The sequence below is a fragment of the Zeugodacus cucurbitae genome, chromosome 3 (assembly GCF_028554725.1).
Source record: "Zeugodacus cucurbitae isolate PBARC_wt_2022May chromosome 3, idZeuCucr1.2, whole genome shotgun sequence".
NCBI lineage: Eukaryota > Metazoa > Arthropoda > Insecta > Diptera > Tephritidae > Zeugodacus > Zeugodacus cucurbitae.
In genome coordinates this window covers 73,568,854-73,593,669 of record NC_071668.1, presented here as the reverse complement: position 1 = coordinate 73,593,669, position 24,816 = coordinate 73,568,854, and the positions used below count along the sequence as shown (strand labels likewise).

General features: G+C 33.6%; 2 protein-coding genes and 1 non-coding gene across 5 annotated transcripts in view; 2 read left to right on the top strand and 1 right to left on the bottom strand.

Moving 5' to 3' along the window:
* The window catches only part of LOC105215938 (uncharacterized), a 276,247-nt gene that overhangs the window by 93,014 nt on the left and 158,417 nt on the right, over positions 1 to 24,816 (top strand). The gene's annotated exons all lie outside the window — the stretch shown is intronic.
* The window catches only part of LOC105217698 (uncharacterized), a 97,691-nt gene that overhangs the window by 56,545 nt on the left and 16,330 nt on the right, over positions 1 to 24,816 (bottom strand). For all 3 annotated transcript variants that reach the window (XM_054227991.1, XM_054227990.1, XM_054227989.1), the window contains exons 3-7: positions 18,278 to 18,627; positions 17,101 to 17,273; positions 13,609 to 13,671; positions 8,727 to 8,873; positions 8,137 to 8,266 (exon numbers count right to left, since the gene is read on the bottom strand). In XM_054227991.1, the coding sequence (XP_054083966.1) occupies positions 8,137 to 8,266; positions 8,727 to 8,873; positions 13,609 to 13,671; positions 17,101 to 17,273; positions 18,278 to 18,627 (863 nt within the window). The remainder of the gene's footprint in view (positions 1 to 8,136; positions 8,267 to 8,726; positions 8,874 to 13,608; positions 13,672 to 17,100; positions 17,274 to 18,277; positions 18,628 to 24,816) is intronic.
* LOC114804645 (small nucleolar RNA U3) lies at positions 22,812 to 23,016 on the top strand. Its single transcript, XR_003752779.2, has one exon. It is a non-coding gene; the product is annotated as a small nucleolar RNA U3 (small nucleolar RNA).

Below are 24,816 nucleotides of genomic sequence, written 5' to 3'. Positions count from 1 at the left end.
AATGACTAAGCGTGCCAGCTCAGTGAGTAGTGTGTAGACGACAATATATCTCGCTAAGTGCTGGGTAAACAGCTGTTGCAGTGCTGATTTCTGGCACTCGAATGTACGACGCACCTCTATAAATATCCTTCAATGTCCTGTTGACAGTTGCTTTCATTAGCTTACTCTGCCGTCTTCGTGGTTGCTGTTGTTGTTTGTTAATTACTTACATACCTTACTACCTGATGACACCTTGTGATAAAAGGCTTTGAGCCGGCTGTATTTTATATTATTAATAAAAGTAGTTATAAATTCTAATGAGCGTAAGGATTACTTCTCGCAAGGCAAATGAGCGTAAACAAAGCGTAAAATGTGACAGGCCAACGCAAGCATGAAAGTGGTCTCACCAGCAATTTTCTGCTAAATAAACAAAGCTTTGATTATGACTCGGTTAATTGGGTGTATTTCGAAATGTCAACGAATTTCGAGTAAGAGTGTGAAGAATTGTGAAGAAAGAGAGAGAGAGAGAGAGTTATGGCTGTATAGTGAGGGAGAATATGCGCAAGATATTGGTAAGATGCCAGCAAATGTCAAAGAGTTTCAGTTTGAAATTAAAAATTTTGAAACTGAGGCACTAAGTTAAGAGCTGATTGTGGTCTGAAGTAGAAAACTGGCATTCAGGCGTCGTTTCAAGTAATTATCCACGGCACACACTTTTTCTAAAAATATTAATTGTACTACGAAATCAATAATTGTTTTTGAAAGTAGCCCAAAAAATCTAAATATTTCTTATTTGCAATTTTCTATCTTACATTCTGTATTTCAATTATTAATCTTTTACTACACTATTATCCTAAAAGTATACTACACGTAACTTGACTTCTTTGGAGTAGACATTGTGTTATGCAACCAAAATGTGGCCTACCATTAGGCACGTTTTCACTTATTTATCAGAGACACATACCTAATATTTTTTCATGACAGAACCTCATAATTGTTCTAATTTTTTTCACTTTTTCTAATATATATATTTTTTTAAATATAAGACTATAAAATAAGACTGCAGATCAATTTAAAATTTCCCCCTTCTTCCTCCTCTATTCTTAATATATTAATTTATTATATGTATTATGGTTATAAACAGCATACTCCTTGAGTTGAGTGCTCTTCCAAGGCATAATAAATAAATATATTTCTTTACCCTTCAGCGATTCCCAATAAATCTCATAATTAACCCATTTACTCATATAAATAGCTCAACTTATAGAGCCTGCTTGATTATCTTTTAAATATAAAGTGCTTTATCTTTTAATATTCAGTAAGCGTATAGGCTTTTGAATGGTGGTCAACAGCAGCCTACTCGGTTTACAGCCGAGATAACAGCGCATTCAACATAATTTACATGAAAGGAAATATGTATAAACTGAGTCCACAGGCTGTTTGTATGCCGTGTACGAAAAGGATAAATGGGATACTTGTATATTTATAAATTAAAATTATTTATTATGCACATAAATAAGAAACAACAAAAGTAAATTGTAAATATTAATGCTTTAATGGTTTTATGAAAGGCGGTTGGTGGAATAGTCTGGCGAGAACCGTCGCATTAATAAATATGTATATAGAGATATTCGATACAACTAAAACATTCCCCTTTAGTATTCCATCATGCATCATGAAATTGGGTGAAATCAGACCCCATATATCAACTCCCCCCTTATAAAAAGCTTAAGTTAAAAACTACTAAACGTGCTTTAATTCAGTAAGTAAAAACGACTTAAATACTAAATTTTATAGAAATTATTATTAGAAAATTTTATTTCAGGCTGGTATAAAAAATTACAAATGGGCGTGGCGTCGCCCACTTTTGATTCAAAACCCATACATTTCTCAGAAAGTTTTCGAGCAATTGCATCAAATTTTGTTCTTAATATTAGCTTGACATGCTAATGTTATATATTGAATATGGATAAATAATGTATTGGAATCGGACTATAACATTTCAGGACCCCATATATCGAACACTATATTTGTTAACGAAATCGAAATGTCTCAGAATGTTTATAGAAATTCAGGGGTAATTTTTTTCCCAATAATATGCCTTCGTGCTAAAAATGGAGGAAATCGGGTCATTACTTCCCCTAGCTCCCATATACCTCATATACGGATTTTCAAACTTCCGGTGGACTTCAAAATGTATATATATGTTATTATGCGAGATATCTTAACAAAATTAAGTAATGTGGCATGGTGTTAAAGATAATCGAATTCGATACAGGAATTACCATAGCTTCCATATACTATATATAACGATTTGAGTTCATCAAATATAATTCGTATACTGTATGAAAACCCGAAATTATTCATAACCCTCGTTAAAAGGAAATTCTGTGAAATATTTCGCGATAAAATATATAAATATATATATATATATATATATATATATATATATATTTATTTGGCGTAGGAACCGCTTTAAGCCATTATAGCCGAATCCACCAGAGCGCGCCACTTATTCCTCCTTTTTGCTTTTTGGCGCCAACTGGAAACACCAAGTGAAGCCAGGTCACTTTGCACTTGGTCTTTCCACCGGAGTGGAGGTCGTCCTCTTCCGCGGCTTCCTCCAGCGGGTACTGCATCGAATACTTTCAGAGCTGGAGTGTTTTCTTCCATCCGTACAACATGACCTAGGCAGCGTAGCCGCTGTCTTTTTATTCGCTGAACTATGTCAATGTCGTCGTATAAATCGTACAGCTCATCGTTCCATCGTCTGCGGTATTCGCCGTTGCCAATGTTTAGAGGACCATAAATCTTGCGCAAAACCTTTCTCTCGAAAACCCCAAGAGTCGTCTCATCGGATGTTGTCATCGTCCACGCTTCAGCGCCATACATCAGGACGGGAATAATGAGCGACTTATAGAGTTTGATTTTGGTTCGTCGAGAGAGGACTTTACTTTTCAATTGCCTACTCAGTCCAAAGTAGCACCTGTTGGCAAGAGTGATTCTGCGTTGGATTTCATGGCTGACATTGTTGGTGTTGTTAATGCTGGTTCCCAGATAAACGAAATTATCTACAACTTCAAAGTTATGACTGTCAACAGTGACGTGGGAGCCAAGACGCGAGTGCGCTGACGGTTTGTTTGACGACAGGAGATATTTCTTGTCTTGTCTTGTCCTCATTCACCACCAGACCCATACGCTTCGCTTCGTTATCTAGTCTGGAAAACGCAGAACAAAAGGCGCGGTTGTTGCTTCCGATGAAATCAATATCATCGGCATACGCCAGGAGCTGTACACTATAAGCTGTGCGATAAAATACCGCATTTAAATCTACTAAGAGCGAACCAAGAATATAGCTTAGGAGCTACAAAAGTATTGTAAATACTTCAAACTCATTCTTTAGCACTCTCAGAAAGACGTATGTATGTCAGAGATAGCTACAAATTTAGCACACTCATTTTTAACCAAATTTTGTATTTCAACAGCCAAACTTCTATGATGAAATTTAGAGTAAACAATTTTGCAAACGCTTAAACTCCTTTCTCAAACTCATTTTATATCGTAAGCGCTCTCACTTGAATATATTTAAGTACATATTTAAATTCATATGTATGTAAATACGAAAGCAACCCAGCGCGGTCAAAAGTTCAAGCAAATTAACGCCTACCAAAGGCTGAGCGCCGTCAATGCGGCAAAGTAAATTACACATTTTTAATTGGAGTATACTATGTATGTATCTGACTGTCTGCTGGCACTCGTCGCACTCCAAATTAAACCAATGTAACTTCATTTACTTGCATTTTCTACACTTCCTTTTTGATGAATTCCACACTTTCGCTTTGCACTATACTCGTACAACAACTGGGCAGAGCAATACAACATTTTTCGCTTTACCGCAATACTTAAACTATTACGCCCTTCTATACACATACATACATACACATAGATATATTGAAGCATACTTTTACTTCTTTTTACACCCATTTATTCACACTCTCAATCTACTCCAGTTACTTGCGCTGCTGATGAAGTGCTTGGCTTGTACTTAGCACGTTGGCGGTGACTTGGCGTTTGCAACTTCATTTGCAACCTACTTGTTAAGGCACTTGAGGCAGGCCACATGCTTACAAACACATCCATACACATATACCTGTAAAAGTTGCATGTAAGTGTGTGTGTGTATCTAGGTGCGGAAGGTGTTGTAGGCGGACATGTGCTGTATAAAAGTAATGAAAGGATTTACTGCTGTATATAGCAGAGCAGCATCTAACGGCAATTCTTTCTTACTTGCACATTCAATGCAATTCAATGCACGTCTGCTGTACAGACACACACCTGTGTATACCTTATGTTCCTCATTTACGTGCCGCTGCGAGCATTTCAATGCAAATAGTTGTGTTTGCATTGAGCCATCTATTTTTCAAAGGTGTTGTGCTGCTTTCTATATTTTTAATATTCCACTTCGCTTTTGCTCACACGTTTTGTACAATTCTGATTTTTCGTTTTTAGAAGTAAATATAAGTCTGCTTCTTTCATTTTGCTTAGAATAAAGATTTTTCTTTGTATATGTATGAGTGTATGCATGTATGCCTGTATGGTTCAGACGTGTTCTGCTCTAAATCAATAATTTGAGCATATAAAGCATAAAATATAATTCCAGACGCATTTTAAATATATATTTTCCAGAGAATTGAGTGCTTGCATACATTGCTATTGGTTACTATGGACATCTTAGGGTAACTGATACACTTCATAGCAATATTCATATTAAATGTGTGTTATAAAACTTAATTATAGGGAAATTTCCATTTTCAAAACATTCTAAAATTCGGATTCCCGAAAATTGTCCATAATATTTTCAATTATATTATATTTAAGTAATAAACTAAAATAAACCGGAAATGTTCATTTTTATAATCAATTTGAAAATCCCGAAAATTCGAAAAAAATTCTCGTGATGCCGAAATATTTTCAGATTATAGAAAAACTCATAATATTTATAGCACAGTACAAATTATGAGGATTTGATATAACAAATTTATAGAAACCCCGCAGCGCATTCGATTTCGATACGATAAAGATTTTCGATCGAAAATTCCCATGCAATTAATTTATTCCGTCGATAAACTGCCTTACCACAAAGTGAGAACGTAACTGTCGACCTTAATCGACATAAGCAACAAATTTGATTAACTAAATTGTCTATGCTTTTTGCTTCGTTTTAAAAAGTACTTTAAACTGGCGTTCTCATCGAGTATACTTGGAGTTACATAGATGAAGGACCCACCCCTTGTTTTAGATATGCGTTATAAGTTTTAGTAATTTTTTGGTTCCAAAAGTTTAAAACTATAAATAAAATACTTTATAATAATGCTCGAGATGCCTTTACACATTTTTTTTTTCATCCAGGATTGGAGAGCCTACACTGTTTAACTATTGTGAAATTTCTTCCAAGAATTAAATATTTAATTCGCCTGAGGCTCTTTGAGAAAATTCTTTCGCTATTTCGGGGTCAACTTTATAACGCTTTAAACACCTTAAATTTAATTTTATTAGTGTGTTTTTGTCTCTTCTATCTAAAGTACACATTTAAAATGTAATTTAGTCCGTCGGCAGTAATTGCTTACATAAAAACGTCTAAATAGTTTATTTCTTTTAAATTTCCGCCACCCACTCAGCAACGAATTGATTTCGACCAAAATTTTCGATTTCGCGACATCTATTAGCCGCGGAAAGTACTTTATCAAGACGGTTAGTGTCTTCAGTTCGATCGTAATTTTTTTTATTTTCGATACGGTTTCAATGATTTCGATATAAAATTTTTCGTATCGTATCGAAACATTTTTCGATCGAACGGATTCAATGATTAGGCCCAATTAATAATATTCATGAAACTAGTTATCGTAAGAATATAGTTAAAAAAAAAACTAAAATAATATTCTCAAGTTCTAAGCACATTTTTAGTCAGAAGTTCAAATTATCAGTACCGTTTTTGAAATTCCCGAAAATTCGGTATTGCATTTCGAGATCCCAAAGTTTATGAAACTGGCCGAAAATTCAAAACATATGCTTTGTTTTCACTAATATTTATGGAAAAAATTCTCATATTAAATTACATTTTTACCTGCAAATGTGAATTAGATCAAATTATGGGACCACGGAAATTAATTAACTCTTTGGAAAACATATTTTTTAATAATTTTCATGACATGAAATATTTTCCAATATTTTCAATTATTATATTATTGATTTTTCTTACTACCACAAAGTGTCGGGATCAAAATTTGAAATTGTTTGAAAACCAATATACATATTTATTTAAATAATTGAGATTTCATATCAATTTCAATCAAATTATTTTTGAAATTTTTACATTATTTGGTCTCAAACAAATTGTAATTCAGTCTATGTTTATGGAATACTCTGAAACAATTTTAAGGTATCTAGAGACTGCTTTAGAACTCCCTAAAAAATTACAAGGCGCCTAAAAAATCCTGCAGTAAAGCCATTAATAAAGTATTCGATTAATAAACTTAAAAGTATAAAGTGCGACATTCACATATAACATTCCCTTTACAGTCACATCGAAAGCGTTACAATGGAATATGCAAATTTGTGATTTGCATTTGCATTTTTATTTACTCCAACGCATATCAATTTCATATTATTTGTGCCAATAAATTTTGCATATTTTCTGTGTTATTAATGTAAACTGAAAATATGCCATATGGCTTAGTTGACGGCCGTTGGTAATGGCGAGATTTTGCTGTTGCCACCAATTTAGCCACATTTGCATACTATGTGCCATAGAAATGCAAATTTTTATTTACACTTCCATTTTTGTTTACGAATTCATGCATATTTCCGCTACTTTTGTATTTATCTATTTTTATACATTTCACTACAAGCGCCACTATGTGTGGCATAAAACCATATTGGCCGCACTTGTAAATGTCACATTAAGTATTTATGCTGTTATGCGCTTTTGTGCGTGGTGCGAAAAATGCAATTTTTATTTAATGTATGAGTAAATAACGCTGCAAAGGAAATGGTTTCAAAAATTTCTATTTGCCACAATATATTTTCAATTCTGGTTGTTTGCTTGGCACTACACTCGTGGTTATGTTGAATTATTTCAAAAAGAAATGAAATTGAATTATTTTTGAAAAAAAAAGATATATTTGCAAAGACAATATTAGTATTCAGAATATTGAATTATAAATAAAATCACTTAAAATGGAGTTACAAAAAGTATATTCAAGTACATGTTGAAATGAAAATGAGAAATATTAGATACAGATATATATATATACATATTTAGTGTGTATATATAATCGTGAAAAATAATTATAGAGTTCGGTTAAGTTTTGTTTATCATTTTCGGATATTTTTGGTAACTTTCGAGATTCCGAAAATTTTTGGAATTTTGAAACGATACCGCATATTTTGATTATTGTATTAAAAGAAAGTAAATGATATGATTAAAGACAATTTTCGTAATTTAAAAATTTCGAATTCGATTTGTGGAATTTCGAATTTTCAAACTTTCTGAAATTTCGGAATTTTAAAATTTTTGGGATTTTGAATTTTCGAAAATTTTAAATTTCGGAATTTCGAATTTTCGAAATTTTGAATTTTTGGAATTTCAAAATTTTGGAATTTTCAAATTTTTGGGAGTTTGAATTTTCAAAAATTTTAAATTTTGGAATTTCGAATTTTCGAAAATTTGAATTTTTTGAATATCGAATTTTCGAAATTTTTTAAGCGTTCCAAAAATTATTTTCACATAATATTAAACATCCTTTTTCCTTTGCTTGCAGTCATCAAGTAAACCTTCAAAGATTAATGGCATAGCGTATGAGTAATATTTGTAGTCGTCACTTTCGATTCGCCATTTCTTTACTCGCTATAATGGAAATCGATTGTAAATATGATCTTTCGTAAAAAAATTCAATTAGAATGAAAAAAATTAACAGTTTATTGGAGAGAATATTAAAAAGTAGGAGGAGCCAGTTATCGTATATTTCTATGAAACTGGGGCGTTTTATACACTTCTATAAATATATGAATTATAGGCATTGTTAACTTTAAAGTTTCTTAGAATGCTATGAAAATAAAGAGAAATCATAATTTTCAAAAAATATCGTTTCAACTCACAACTAATTGCCGATCTGAAATAATTGTTCCAAAAGTAATCGCCATTACGGGACCCATGAGTGGTGAAACTAACATGGCAGCGACAATATTTGTTGCACTATTCTCAATCAAGCCCAAAGCGGCCAAGGAGCTGAAAAAATATACGGGCAATGATAGAAATATTCAAGGAAAGCACTTAGATAGAACTTCTATAAATACCAGCTTATAAATAGAGTACTTATATGCAGTACATAAGACAATAATCAAAAACAGCAAAAACCACAGTTTAACTTATTTTTAGCTACAAAGCAATTAAATATTGAATAGTCGAGAAGACAAAAGCGTAACATTGCACTTCCATTTAATCTCGGCAACAACTATAAAAACGAAGGAACACCAGAGCATCGCTTACCAATTTATCCATTTCGCATTTACCCACTCTTTAGTACCTCACATTGTTGCTATTTGTAGAGCATTAAGCTCTTTTACTATTGTATGTACAAATCCCTGGTGTAACATTCGTGTTTTTAGTTCATTTTATTTTGCGCCGCTTTTCGCCTTTATCTTTTTACATCATTTACTTGCTATTGATTGCTATTGTCCATACTCACTCAGCGGTCACAATCAAGAGCAGATAATCGAACGACAACGAACCACCAGAACGTACGCCATCGACCACTTGTTTCACGGTTAGTTTCGATTTAATTGATTCGACAAAGGCATTCCATTTGGATAGCTCTTCGGCGGTGGGATCGTCACTACAGCGATTGGTGAATGTGAAATGAAAGAAATAAGAAAAGAAAAAAATATTGAGAAAAAATATATTATTGAGATATACATACATAGTTGTATAGTTGTAAGCACAAAAAACAAATTGAATACTGTGTGTGAATGACAATTAATAACATTAAAAATTGGAAGTATCAGTCGGTCTTTAAAGAAAATGTTAAAGAAACTGTTGTTAGGAATAAACTTTTTCCGAAAACAGAGTTGGCAACCTTAGCCCTCACAATCCTGTCTATATGTAAATATTCTCTTCTCAACAATTTACGTTAACCCTTTTCGCACGGTTTGTTGTTGTATAAGAAACTGATTAGCATAAGTAATCGTTGCAACTCGAACACCTTCTAATGCCGCACAGTGATAACAAATTGAATGCATATTCATTAGACTAATTAAAAACCGTTAGTTTTACACTTGGCGAGCAGAATGTTAATTACCAAGTAATGTGGGAGAAGGCTGTGCTACCAATTACGCGAAGTAAGAGAGCATTTGCATAATAGTGGGAATTTGTAATGCGAAAATTAAGTTAGAATAAATGAAATGCAAGCGGGGAGAAAACTACGTTTAACGCGCCTTAAAACTGTAATATTAACTTTTTTTGAATTTTTCGCATTTTATTAAAATATAATTTAATTCTTAAAAAAACCGAAATTAAAATAGAATTCGTTGTAAATAATTATATTGCAAATTATGAAAAGATCACGAAAAAAGTTAAAAAAAAAAAATAGTATGATAATTTTCTTCAAAGGCAAGCCATTTCATATATGTCACGGCGTATGAGTAACATATCACTCCACACACTTCAATAGATTATTTCAGAACGCAATATGTAGTTTAATCGAATGCGGTATATCTTTAAGTGTACGTAGACACTAGCTTAACAAAAAATCAATCATCACAAAAACCATTTCCTATTCGATGTCACGGCGTATGAGTAACATCTAATATCTGATGTTTCAAATATAATTTCCGAATTTATAATGGTCTAAGTAAAGATACTGTAAGTGTAAATGTATAATTAAGCATGCTTGAACTATATACAAACTGAAAAAAAAACAACTATCCAGCAAAGCCCTTTCAAATTCAACGTCACAACGCCACGACGTATGAGTAACATCTAATATCTGATAAATAAAGTGAGAAATATCCCTTAATTATTCCAAACATTTATTCTTCTGTTTTTTTGGTTTGTGATTATTTAGTATTATTTTTATTAAGTTCTCATAATATGAACGAATAAGTCTTTCTTTATGCTTACAAAATATGCCCTTTGAGAAATAGAATTACTTAATTGACTTTATTTAGGAATGAATCCATAATTTCTTTTCTTAAATGCTTATCTTACATTTCAAATATGCATATTCATTAAAGCATCTAAAGATTTATGTCCAGAGGTACACCTCTAATTTGAAAGTTGGCTTGTACGAAGATCAAATACAAGGTAAAGATGCACACATAATCACTTTTCCTTATTATATAAACCACTTAAGCATCATCTTCTCTGCAATATCTCCTCAGCGCCTAACTGCAGGCAATTGTTTTGCAGATTTAAGGCTACCAACGGCACATATACTACTTGCTGGAGTGCAAATGTGCAACTATGGTGCAAAGTGCAAAATCTGCGCTGCTTATTTTTCAATGGCTGGTAAGCTTTATTGGTTTTATAACCTCACTGGTTTTAGTCGTAAATTTTTTACAAGCGTAGTAGCTGCAAGCAATTCCATATTGTCTGTTAAGATTGCCGCTGAGGTGTGCTTGTGTTGAGTTTGCGAGTAAGTAGTGTATGTGGTTAGCCTGTTTTTATGATACTTGCGTGGCATGTCTCTAACTGCAGTCAAGAGTGAGCTCACCAACTTGTACTAATATGTATTTTCAATGCATTCGCGGCTTATTTATTAGCTGTTATAGAAAATACATATGTATGTAAATATATATATCACTGAGAATGCGTATAATAGCTCTTCTCATATTATATATTCACATAATATATAGTTATGCCTTCGCAGCGTAATTTTGTTTCTATCCCCAACCTGTGTTGCAGCACTAAATGTTGCCCATTGAACGCAAGCGTCATCAAGTTACCGCCTTTTCGGCTTTTCTTCGCATTTTACGACGCTAATTTAAACAGTGACTTGAACTCAGTTACATTACAGGTAATTAAATGTTGACAAACTAGCAGCACGCAGCTGTTTTTAAGGTGGTTTACTGTCATACAAGCATACCTAGTGAAATATATATTTAAGTAATAAAATATATACAGGGTGCTCCAATGTGGACATGTCGAAGTAAAAATTATATAATTTGCACAATTTCACTGATAGGAGTCCATTTTCTAGTTGCTCGAACTCGCATATGAATGGATTTGTTTAAAAACTTTTGAAATTCTGAAAATTTGAAAAATCGATTTAAATATAAATATTTTAGAAATTCTGAAAATTTGGAAAATCGACTTAATTTGAAAAATTTTTGAAATACCGAAAATTTGGAAAATCGATTAAAATTGAAAAATTTGTAAAATTCTGCAAATTTGAAAAATCGATTTAAATCGAACAATTATTGAAATTCTGAAAATTTGGAAAATCGATTTAAATTGAAAAAAATTTTAAACTCTGAAAATTTGGAAAATCAATTTATATTGAAATATTTTTGAAATTCTGAAAAATTGGTAAATCGATTAAAATTGAAATATTTTTGAAATTCTGAAAATTAGGAAAATCGATTTAAATTAAAATATTTTTGAAACTCTGAAAATTTGGAAAATCGATTTAAATTGAAAAATTTTTGAAATTCTGAAATTTAAGAAAATCGATTTAAATTGAAATATTTTTGAAACTCTGAAAATTAGGAAAATCGATTTAAATCGAAAAAATTTTGAAATTCTGAATATTTGGAAAGTCGATTTAAATCGAATCGAAAAAATTTTGAAATACTAAAAATTAGGAAAATCGATTTAAATTGCAATAATTTTGAAGTTTTAAAAATTAGGAATATAGATATAAATCGAAATTTTTTTAAATTCTGAAAATTCGGAAAATGGATTTGAATTTAAATATTTTTGAAATTCTAAAAATTAGGAAAATCGATTTAAATTGAACAATTTAAATTTAAATTTAAATTTAAATTGAAATTCTGAAAATTTGGAAAATCGATTTAAATTGAAATTTTTTCTTTTCATTCTATAATTGTAAAAAATTTAAATGTACGAGTAATGTAAATGCGTTTTTATATGATAAAAATTAAATAAAAAAGCAGGGAAGTAAAAACATTTTACATCAAATAGCTCAGCAACGACTGTCATATTTCCAGAAGGGAAACAACTTTATATATTTTTGGAGAGTATTACATCTCGAAATACACAACAAATTATATACAATTATGCTGACACGACCCTCTGAGATCCAAAAATTTTAGAAATTTTAAACTAACTCTTAACTTTCTCACTTTTCACAAAATATTCTTAAATTTGTACGTTTTATATATTTAATTCCCCACCTAACTATGCTTTGAAATCACTTCCATCCCATACATATATATGCTCTTAAGCTCACTCACTGCTCCTCTATATCTCAGTCGCTAACCATGATTATCTAAATATTGAATGTAAACATTTATGTTGAGTACATTTCAATTGACAACATTATTGCTGGACAATCAGGAATCAATGATTTTCCAATCATTGTGGCATAGCCAATGGGGGAAATTGAAAATGAAAATAGACAAACAAACGTAATAAAAATACGAGAGAAAGACAACGAAAGCGCTTAAAATAATAATAAAAAAGCAACAACAATTTTTACTACTCTTGCTTTTGCTATTAAATTGACACACACACAGAGACATTTATATATAGAGACATAGTTATACACAGTTACTTTTGTGGCACTCAGACGCAGCTTTGCCACTCAACTATTGCAAGTCTATGAAACCAACGGTAGCAGCAACGAAGTACCACCACAGGTACTCAAGTAGCAAGAAGCAGACAAAGTAGACAAAGCAAGCGCACAAGCGATGAGGCATGCACCAAAGCAAATTAAACTAAATGATGCTGTCATTCGTGTGTACACGCCCTCGCCGCGGGGAGTAAAGTGGAAAGGAAGGTGGAGTGGTGGCTACGGTAATAGAAGCAGACATACAAAGTTTGCTACTTTTTTTCAGCAACAACAACACTACAAACTCAAAGGCAGCAGGAAAAGTGTAAGGAGTTAGAAAGGGGGAAGAGTGCGCTTTGTTCAACGGCAGCTGGAGAGCATACACAAACGATTATACTTTCAAAACATGTGCAGCTGACCAAAGCATATTTCGTCGCGCTGGGGAGGTATGTGCGCTGAGTGGTGATGGTGTGTGTTTATTTGGAGTTTGACAGGACAGGACAGGACAGCGACATTGCTGCAGCAGACAGTCAGAACACTTACGGTAAACTAACTGACCAAACAGCGCAAACACACATACACCGTTAGAAGTATGCTATGCATGGGCATACACGGCAACTGTCAAGTGACTGCCTTTATGCGCCTGAATGTATGCTACGGTGACACATATTTGTATGTGAGAGAGCACAGGTGTGTGTATGTATGTTTGGGCGCGCAAAATGCTGATAATTGCAAACAAAGGCGTTGCGGCATGAGCATACATGTTTATACGTATATGTTTGTGCTTCGCTTACCGCCCACGTGTGTATTGTGCGCTTCTGTTCTGGGACATCTAACTTACCTGTAGTCATCCTTGTTGACAGCATCGCTGAGCGCATCGTAAGTGACACTGCACGGTATGATGCTGAAAAGAGAATGAACGGTGAGAAATTCTGTAAAAATGCTGCGAAATAATCAAATTAAAAATGTAAACAGCGGAATGTGATGAAAGCACAATTTGTAAGCAAATGGTGTAAGTGAGTTTGCGTAAAATGTGTAACGGTGAAGAAAATTCTGCTTGAAAAATTGCTAAGCTATTTGGAGTGTTTTATGCAAAATGCTTCAGCTCAGCTAGTTTATGGAATAGGAGACGAGAATAATTCTTTCAACTTGCTATTTCTACAGATTTTTGATGGCATTAAATTTGGAATTTTAGAATATAAAAGTTATAAAAAAGTTTTTTTCCTATGAAATATTGAGCTTTAATAACATTTTTCTTCAAGAGATACTTAATTCAGGATAATACTTTTAATTTAACAATAGTTGCTTAAAATTATAGGAATGATCCTCTCTTTGCTCTATTTTTGATTCAATGGTTCCTATCATCCTTAGTCTTGTGTTGTTGCGGCCAAATCAATACTTTTAAGTATAGTGGATTAGTCCTGAAGTTCGGAAGAAAACCAGTCAAAAATCTGGTACAATACACTTTACTGGTTATTAAAGATAGCTTAAAATATATCTGTATGTGGTTCTATTCACACTGAACGGTACTCTGATATAAATGTACCTAGTATCGTCTCGGAAAAAGTACCTAGAATTTTTCTTAAGGCAGTAGTCTGCTTTAGAAGCCTCAAAAAAGCGTTTTTTTTTGGCAATTTTTTTTTTTAAGGGAAGGAAATGATTGCGCTAACGGAATTTTAAGATGATAGTGTACTATATTTAAGGCTTAAAAAGCAATATTTATTATTCAAAAATATTGAAATTTTTTCAAAGTTGTAAGTATTTTTCTGGCGCGCCTGGAGTCTGCACTTGTAAATCGGTGCCGGTGATGGAGGTCGTGCGATGCATCTGAAACAGTCGAACCAAATTTTTTTTTTTTTAATTTTTATAAGTTTCTTTTCTTTATGAACTAAAAAAATACCGAAGAAGTTATAAAATTTCAAAATTTTTTCGAAGTTTGAAAAAAAATTCACTTTTTTAAGAAAAAAATTGACTTTTAGTTGCAAAACAAGTAGTTTAAATAATACTTTTGTCCAACTTTTTTGGTTCAAATAGAAGATAATTTAATACTGAAGATAGATCAACCTTGGTTTTTTTCGATCGGACATATATTCTTTTCGCTATCGCCGGCACCGTTTTCTAACACTTGTGAAAATGAAAACTCGAGAAAACGCGCTTTAAAGTCTGCCTGAGCATTCGCACCTGCTCGACGCTCGGCCACTAAAATTGCTCTAGCTTCGAAAATATGTCGAATTGGCCTCTAGAATTTTAAAGACATATTCTTGGATAGTTTTGAAAGAGATTTAAAACAAAACAAAAAAATCGATTTATTGAAGCCTGTAAAGCAGACTACTGCCTTTATGAAATTGATTCCCTGATCTCCTCTGCGGGACATGGACACTAGTGTCATATTGATCATAATACTGTCTACTTATATGCTTCGAGTTTCGGATCGGAGTTGATCTAAGATTAATGTTCAACAATTGGCGGGCTATCATTCATCCTGTCTATTTCATGTATTCAATATTCTTAGCTCTTATTTCATCTTTATGTACAGGTCCCGGCTTATCAGGAACTTTAAAGAATAAAGAGTGGTCCTCTAATCTCATAGTATACGAGGTGTGTTCAAAAATAACGGTTATTTTCGGTTTTTGAAAAAAATATGTACTCATTCGTCTATAATAATAGTTATAATAGTCCCATTCGAAATAATGCAGTTATGCCAGTGCTTCTTCCAATAGTAGAAAGACATCTCAAACTTGATTTTTGGAGCATTTGGCTCTTTCAACGATTTATCATATGCTTGTAAATCGACGGTCCTTTAAGGTTTTCTTTATTTTTGGAAAAAGGAAAAGGTTCCACGACTATTTTGTTTTAATTTTTCTCTTGATGTACTTTCTACCATTGTTTATAACTGTTTTAACCCTGCGATGGTGATACGAGGACATTTTGACCCAACTGTAGTAAGTCGAAATCCACTAAAGAAATTACCTAAATCGCTTACTTAATTCTTCATCACAATTTAATTACAAAATAATACAGTCAAGTGTCACCATGACCCATTTCGCATTTTGTAAGACAACACAGACCTCTTTATAAGATTTTAAATCAATTGCCTGTTTAATGAAGTATCTTTAGTATCTCATCCTGTCACCTACCGAAATGCAATTGCATTTAATGTAATGTCCTTTTCTCAACTTTAATCGCGCGTTAGTCCGCTATAAAAATGCGATTTTTTCGATTACCTGCGCACGCGTTGACCTTCAACAGCGATAAAAGCTGGCAAAGTAGGCATCTGACAGCTGTTGAGTGGACATAATGCGCGATAAAAAAAAACGAAATGCTTGCACTTAACTGCTACTAACTTGAGTACTTAGCTGTAAAGCAATCGCCATGCGCGCTTTGGAAGCAGCACATTTCTACCTATCACTTGCAGTGCTTACTGTGTTATCTGTTTAAAATGTTCAAGTTCATTTTCTTTCACCGTTGAATTGGTGATTTGAGTGGCGTTAGGGTCGTTGTGAAATGCGATTTTTTAAATGTTATGCTGTCTTATTTGTTGTGAAGTGTTGGGAACGCATTTGGAAGTGATGGGTTTTGGGCCGAATTTCCAGCAGATAAGAAAAGGGACGCCATATTTTGTAAAATCTTCGTGAGTTACACTTCTTAATGGCTTTCATATATATTTGTATAATGAAGAATAGCTAGATTGATTTAAAATTGAATATATTATATGAAATACCTGTCTTAAGGTATGTAGAATTCTCTATTGACTAGATAACTACAGAGCGCGCGTCAAAATTAGTATAAAAAGCTTGGTCATGCATCTAAATAGAGGTCATTATATATGTTCCTATAATATTAGCCCCAATTCCGTCATAACTTCCAAATTCAAAGGGGCCCCTTACATTTCAACCTTACTTTACACCGTCATTTAAGCTTATTTTAAGAAAATTCCCAGAATTTGAAAACTAATTTCAAGAGCTTCTCAGCAAATACTCAATATTTCAAGAATTGGGTTTCGAACCTAGAACCTTTATTGGAAGTTCAGAAGTAACGCACAAACACACTTTCTCAGCAGCACCCCTACTTTTTATTCACTCTTCTTCGCCGCTCAAAGCTTCCTTAAACAACGCTCTGTAGCATCTTATTTTTGGCCCACCAACTGACAGCTCGACACCAGCAAAGCAAAGGACAGTCGACTTAAAGTTTATCTCTAACACTTCACATTTCACACTTTGTTGCTGTAATGTACATTTCACTTTGCTCTTTTGAAGCTCATTTTCTTCTAGCTCGAGATTTATATGTGTGTTCTTGTGTTTGATTTGTTGTTGTGCATTCTTACATGACTCACCTTACACTGGAATTTAATTTCGTACCGATGCCCAGTTGTGTTAGACAGTGCAGCGTCGTCTCGCATGGCTCGCCCGATGGCAGCGGAAAGACAACGTGATGAAAGTAGCCCTTACGACTTGTTGTCCAAGTGACATGCTCGATTTCCAGTTTGGTTAGTAGCTCCTCGAGCACCTAAAAGCAAGCGCATATTGGCATGTACATGAAATAGCAAAGCAAATAAGGAAAATGAAAATGAAAGAAAATTGTGCTTTAAAAGTTTTAAAGTCAACACGAAGCGTTGCATTACCGGAAGGATATGCTAGTTTTTATTTCTCCTTTTGTCTTGTCTTGTCTTTGTGCGAAATGCGCTTTGGTATTTGAGCAGACAATGAGTAATTGCCCAATAATTTCAATTGCAATTGCATTAACTGCAAACAACAACAGCAACAACAAACACTAAATTGCATTCCATTTTGCACTCATTTCGCTTCAAATGCTTACTGCAAGCAAGAAATCTGCAATCAATCACGCAGCGCTCAGATAATTTCGGAAAATACGCAACGTTGCATATCTCTAGGCGTTTAAGGGCATTTAAGTGCTATGTTGAGTCTGGTATTGATGCAATTTCTAAAATTGAGTTTCGCTGTTTACCTTTTAGTGATTGGTATTGTGACTATTGAAGCAGAGTTTTTGTTTGAAAATACATACACACACTAACATATATTGTTTATCAACAAAATCAGTTTTTTTACCCAAAAATATTCTTTAAGTCTTCACTACGACTGTATCTTATATTTTTATCTCTTTTTTACCATCTCAACTACTTTTTATTGCTTACTTCACCGCTATTTTTCAATCGAAAATATATTAAAAGTTAATGCGCCTGAAAGTATGCAACGCCAACATGCCAGCGCTAACCACGCATGCAATTGTCACGTAGTTAATGAGGCATTCTATATCTTAGTTTTCATGTTCACAAAAAATGAAGTTTTCTAGAGATTCAGTGCGTTCTTACAATTGAACAGGAACACTGGTATCTATCTAATGATAATAAACTAATAAAAAAGTACTCTCTGTGTGTACTCTGCATGAACCATATGTAACTCTCAAGTTTCCACAAATCAAGTGGCAGCACTTACTTCCACTAAAAAAAATCAAACCAAAACATATGCAGGATATACACAACTGTTACCCACCTTTTCTAGTGGCACCATTGCACTCTTATCATCCGCTGCCTTTGGTGATGCACGTCTTCCACCTACAACTGGTCCACCTGCAAAGCCGCCGCCACCACCACCAACTTGGCCACGTCCAGCACCCATACCGCCAACTCCGCGTCCCATGCCGCGCTTATACTTCGGTGCATGCTTATCACGTAGCTCTACTTCGAGACGTAGCACGCCGTTGTTGTTGTTCTCCGGAAGATTGATGTTCAGATTATTATTACCAGCTGCTGTAGTGACGGTGGCGGCGCTGGTTGGCGGTAATGGTGCGCGATGTGACGGTGCCGGCGGTGGCAATTCATTGTTGCCAACTGGTGAGAAGCCTGTTTGGAAGAAGAGAGAGAGTGAGAAAACTGAATTAAGTACATGTGAAGCGGTCGATTGCGGCGGATGAGCGCGTGATTGAATGGTGTAAATGAAATTGTTGTGTGTCTCGTGTAAATTGCAATTTCAATTGCACTTGCAGTTAATTTCGTGTTCGAAATGTGTTGCAGTTAAGTACAAGTGCTTTATTTTAATGGTCCACATGATTGATTTTAGTTGAATATACTGTTTTTACGAAACTTTTTAAATGAAAAATAAATAAACATTCTATTTTTTTTATTTTTATAAGAAACTTAGAGACTCTGTTTCATGAAAAATACTATAGCGCCTGGATGTAGGCAACACAATGATTTTAAATTATCAATTATGGGTTGTTGTTTAATTTTGAAGTTTTTTGTTGTTGTTTTAGTCCAATTCTGATATACATTTTTTTTATATAACGTTTGGAGATTATGATTAACTACAAATTACTCAATAGGTTAGGTTAAGTTAGTCTGGTAGGCTAAAAATCCACACATAGACCAGTTTTGGCCCTTTGCGATACCAGATATAGTGGCGTCACTTAGTTAATGAGGAGTAATCATCCTTTAGGATCCCTGCGCTTGTTGAAAATTTTTTACCAAGTTTCTGTCAAGATCATCAAATAGACAGTGCATAGGTTTATCTACTTTCATAATGTGTTCGGATGACAGATTTACGCCTCGTTTGGCAATCTCGTTACCCTCTATGCCCTTGTGGCCTGGCACCCAGTAGAATTGAAGTCGCCTATTTCTGGCGACATCATCTACTGCTGTCCTACCACTCAAGACACTTTTGGCGAATATGCTGAAGGAGGATATTGCTTTGATTGCCGCCTGACTGCCTACGTATATGTTTTTTTTTTTAGAGTATCCTGTTGGTGCGCTTAGTGCGGTAGTTTGAATGGTTGCCTTACACTTAACTCCGGACAGTATATCCCCGCGCCTACTCCGTCCTCCATTGTCGAGCCGTCCGTAAATATGTTTAAATTTCTGCGTGCCCTTACGCCATCCATCTCTTTCTAAGTTTACTTTGAACCTTCTTTCCCATTTAAAAAATGAGGTCAGGTAGTCGGTATCCGCCAAACTGCCATTACCCACTGAGCTATGCCCGAAGGTTCTATACATAAATTCTCCTGCTGCCATAAGGCGCCCGTTGGGTGGTTCTTAGTGCTACCGTTATTCAAAGAGCCGCATGCCGCTGAACCTATGGCTATCGATACGTTGATTTCCGTGCGCCTGTCCCCACTAGAGCACCGTAGAGCAGAATCGGTCTTACCACTGCTGTGTAACACCAGTGTATAAGAGAGGGAGAAAGCCCCAAATTATTCCATAAATGTTTCAAAATTCCCCAAATGTGTACTAACTATTAGTCGCAAAATTGTTCATTTTTATAAAATATCTATCTTCAAGTATGTTTAGCGCCTGAAAGTAGGCAAGCCATCTTATAAGCTTTAATTGCAAAATCCTTCACTAAAAACAAGGGACTTATGTATATATAACTAATAATGATAAATAAAATAAATATATATTTTAATTAAGTTCCCGTACTTTTAGGCGAAGTAGAACTCCTGCATTCCAATGTAACTTTTTCTATCTTTTGTTTTGATTCTTGATTCTCTTAATTCTTATGAAACTTTGCGTAAAATACTTAATCCGTCATCATAAAATAGTATTATTTTCACACAGCTCAAGCGAATATCATTATTATTTTACTGAAATTGCTTCAACGCCTAAAAGTAGGCAATTTGAAAATGTGCATACCTACAAAGTGTGCTGTACTTTGTTATACATTAGTAGTAATTAACTAAATATCTTACATTTCTGTATAACATTGTTTACCTTCATGGATTTCGGCTCAAACTCAATTTGCTAAAAGCTCGAAGGCAATAATTTGTTTCAGTAATTTAAGCCTTATGTTTATTCACACAAGATTTTGCAGTAATTATCTTCATGAGTGTATGATTTAGTATACTCAAGCATACTTTAATATGTGTTAATATATTTTTAGTGTGATTAAAGCTAAATATTTGTGTAATTATTGGTGCTTTAAGTTTAGTCTGTTAAATTAGTAAATACAGTTCGTCTGCTATTATATGGTTATTAACCACAAATATACTATAATAGCTGGGAGCGTTGCTTATCATTAAAATGTGGTAATTTTATGCATACAGGGTGCTTAAATCGATTGAGAAACGCGATTATAAATATTTTGATTATTGTTTTATGCAAACAGAGTCAGAGGTAGCGATAAAGTGGCTCACCGATATTCTCTTGGAAGTCATCCGTATTTTATTAACTATAGATATGTGTATGAATCACCCTGTATATGTTTATATATACCATTATATCTTAGAAAATCTAATGAATGCGTAGTGCACTCCAATAGAATTTTGATTCAACTAAAATCTATGCAAAATATCAAATGTTTTTGCATTTCATTGTATAATAATAATGTATATTTGTACAACTTAGTCAATTTATTAAGCTCAAGGTAATTGCTTCATTAGACGTCTGTGGATACATATTAGCAACTACAATAGCTATTCAATGAAATTACCAACGTAATAGCTGCTGCCAAAGTTCCTGCTATCAATAACTATTAGACATGCAAGTTATACAATATGCGCCTAAATGTAGGCCAACTATTAGTGATGTTACTTCCTCACATCATTTTGCGTGTTTGTATGTCTTTCAAAAGAAGTTCATTGACATTAGCTGAAAATCAAGCATAAAAATACAACTAGAACATAAATGGAAACTCATTAAATATATGTAGAACAGGAGAAAATAATTTCGAGGTTATGAGTTAACTACTATTATTGTAAAAGTTAAATTTTTGGTCGTCAAAATTTTAATCAAAAATATTATTAAGGAAATTTAGATAAATCTCCTAATAGATATTTCTCAAAAACAAAATTCTATATTTTTTCAACTTTCAAACCACACCATTCATGCGAAAATCTAACCTTTTTGCCTAAAAAACTCCAAAACCACACTTTCATTTCGTTTGTGTCAACTAAATTCCCTTCGCAAAAATGACTTTTCGCTTCATTTCTTGTTTGTTTTTGGGTACTCATATCAACTTGCATCAATGTTGACTATAAGCAAATTATATAGCCTTTAACTGCCAGGCAAAATGAGCAGAGTGAAATGTAAAGAAATTGACAAGTCAACCATTTTGAAAGTAGCCACCATTTGCCAAAAGTGCTTTGCACTGAAATGTCAGCAATTGTGCCAAAAGTCAAAGTATGTTAGCTAAAATTGCTGCCGGCAGTTAGACGGAATTTTCGAAAACACAAATAGGGGCAGCATATGTGAGGGTCGTGTAGGAAAATGCTATAGTAATATAAAAACTATAAAAACGATTTCTTGGTTATTTTATCCCTAAAGTTTCTGTACACGATTATTAAAAAATACTTAAAACTATTTAATGGTCTTTATTTGCCTGAGTTTTTGCATAAAAATCATTTGCTCAGTTCAATTTTTTCCAACTGGGCATGTTTGCTAACCTATCACCTTATTATGTCTACAATATTGCGACATTTTTGGATACACATCCAGGGCTTTTATATTCATATTCACTTAGATGTCTGCTCGTAGTTACAAGAAATTTTGTATATATCTGTATTTTATGCACTTATGTTGCCAATATTTGACTTTGCTGAACCATTTGCAGCACTCTTTGCATTGTTGCCAATTCAAAATAGTTGCTTGTCGCAAGTTATCCATTCTTGTGTGTCTAAATTTCCTGGCAACAGTCCCTTTAATAGTTGTTTCCTAGCTATAAACGCTTAGTTATATAAAATATACACACTCATACAGATTTGTATAGAGGAGGAACACAGTAACCAAGGCATATAAACGAAGTATACTGGACCACAGAATATATAACTACTGACAAACTAGTCCATTTTGTCAAAAAAATAGTTGAAATGAAGTACTCATTTATTATTTTTGAAGTTATACTTCTTATACGACTTCGGAAAAGGTTGCGATAATTGTTTAACGCGTTAAATTTAAAATTTTGCTTGGTGACATATTCACATCTATACGCACATATATGATTGTATTATTTTTCTTTCGTTTCTGTTTCATTTCTGCGAATTCTCAACTACTTTGTGTGACTTTTGGTTGAAATACTCTGCGTTGACCGTTGAAAAGTTAAGACTATACTTCACAGTATCATTTCTGCAGTCAGTCTTCATTTACTTTCTTTGCAAATCGAAAGTATTAGCACCCGCGATGAGGAGGTATATTGTTTTATCTGACAGCGTGAGGTTTATGAACTTCATTTCTAATTTTGTCTTGTGGCATATTAGAAATTATGTATCTTCGATGATAATATAGCGAGTATAGCGAACAACCGGTACTCCTTGCGGAAGATTTCAATGTAAATTTCCCATTACCAGAAGCTGAACAACTACTGACATTCCTCAGAGAGAAATTTTCATTAGAAATGATCAATGGAAGAAATGATCCTACGACGAAAGGAGGTACGACTATTCGCGAGAAATATAGATAAAATAGATGTAAGACATTTCATATCGTATTTTAGTTATCATAATCCAATTGTAAATATTATAGATATCAATCCGTCAGAACCCAGAAATGATACTTGATTTGGACTTTGCTTTATAAAATGTACATAACAAATTTATAAAATGTGAATTTAAGAAGATGTTGGTCACTCCACCATATTTTTATCATTTCCCTCTCGCTAGTTTTCTTTCATACAAAATGATATGCGTTTCTTGGAATATCACTAAGAAGTATAACGTAGGGACTCCACGCACCTTTTTTTTTGTATTATATTATATTTTTTTTACAAGTGTCTTTTGCTAATATTCTCTCAACTTATCGGAAATTTATAGTTAATTATAATTCATTATAAATTTTGAACAAATTTTATATAAGAAACTATATATTATACATTTGCGCTCCTAAAAAAATCGAGAAGCCTTTAGAATTTCCAAAATGTTTAAAATGTTTCTGTGATCCCTAAAATATTTATAAATTAACAGGAAAACCTATAAAATTCCGACTGGTTACAAACTGGTCCAATTTTGTACACAAAAAATTGCAAAATTTATTGAAACAAAATGCAAATTAATTTCGAAATTACATTTGAAAACGTGAATTTGATTTAGTTACTTCTAGTTGCCAAGTAATTTATTTAAGTCCTTAACGAACTAGTACAAAATTGGTCAAATATGGACTAGTTCCATATTTATTTATTACTATTATTGAGGAAAAGAACAAATATCTATAAATACTAGAGAATTATCAACTACAAAATCGCAAAATTTCGCTTTCACCACACACCTCGTTACACTCCACTTCACCACTGGGTACAACTGTTTGCTTGACATTATTATTGACTTGTCATTCGATCCTAAATACACAGTTATTGCTACGCTTATTGTTTGTTTTGTATTTCATAGCATAAAATCCCAGAGGATAAGAGCAATACAAACCGAATTCTATGAAACGGAAGCGAAAACTCATGCTGGCTAACTGTCAGCTGATATGTATGATGGCATACCCGCATGCGAGCGCAGGCTTATACAGACAAATACATATGCATTCTTATATACATATATACAGAGAAGTGAAGTAGATTTGGTAGTCTTGTTATATAGAGGAAATTGTTTTTGTTGTTAGTGTAGTATTTGCATGTAACCGGTCACTACCAGCTCCACTAGCTATTGATATGCACACAAACAGGGAGTCATACAGAAAGTTGAAAATTATCTGTGTATTTATAGCTTGGGCAGTCTTGCAGTATTACAAGTAACCTATATATAAAACAGTGTTGTTGTTGTTACTGTATTTGTCAACCATCAATAACTCAAATAATCATTATTGTCATCGACAGTTACAAGCGCATTGTCAGTATAAACTATCCCCATAACCGCTTGCTGTATTGTTGGGTTCATCGTTGGCCAATGGCCACCGGCTACCGGCATATAAAGACATAAAATCTTATGCGCTTCACATTCTCATAACCGTACTTAAGCGTTAGCCATAAATGTTGGTAAGGTGTGTGGGTTGTATACATTTCCTAGAGAGTGACTGTGTGTTGCTGTAACTTTATGCGCTTGTTTGACCGTGTGCTTGAAAGCAGGAAATCTAGTAAATGATTGTAGGTTGTTGGGTCAAAGCAACGAA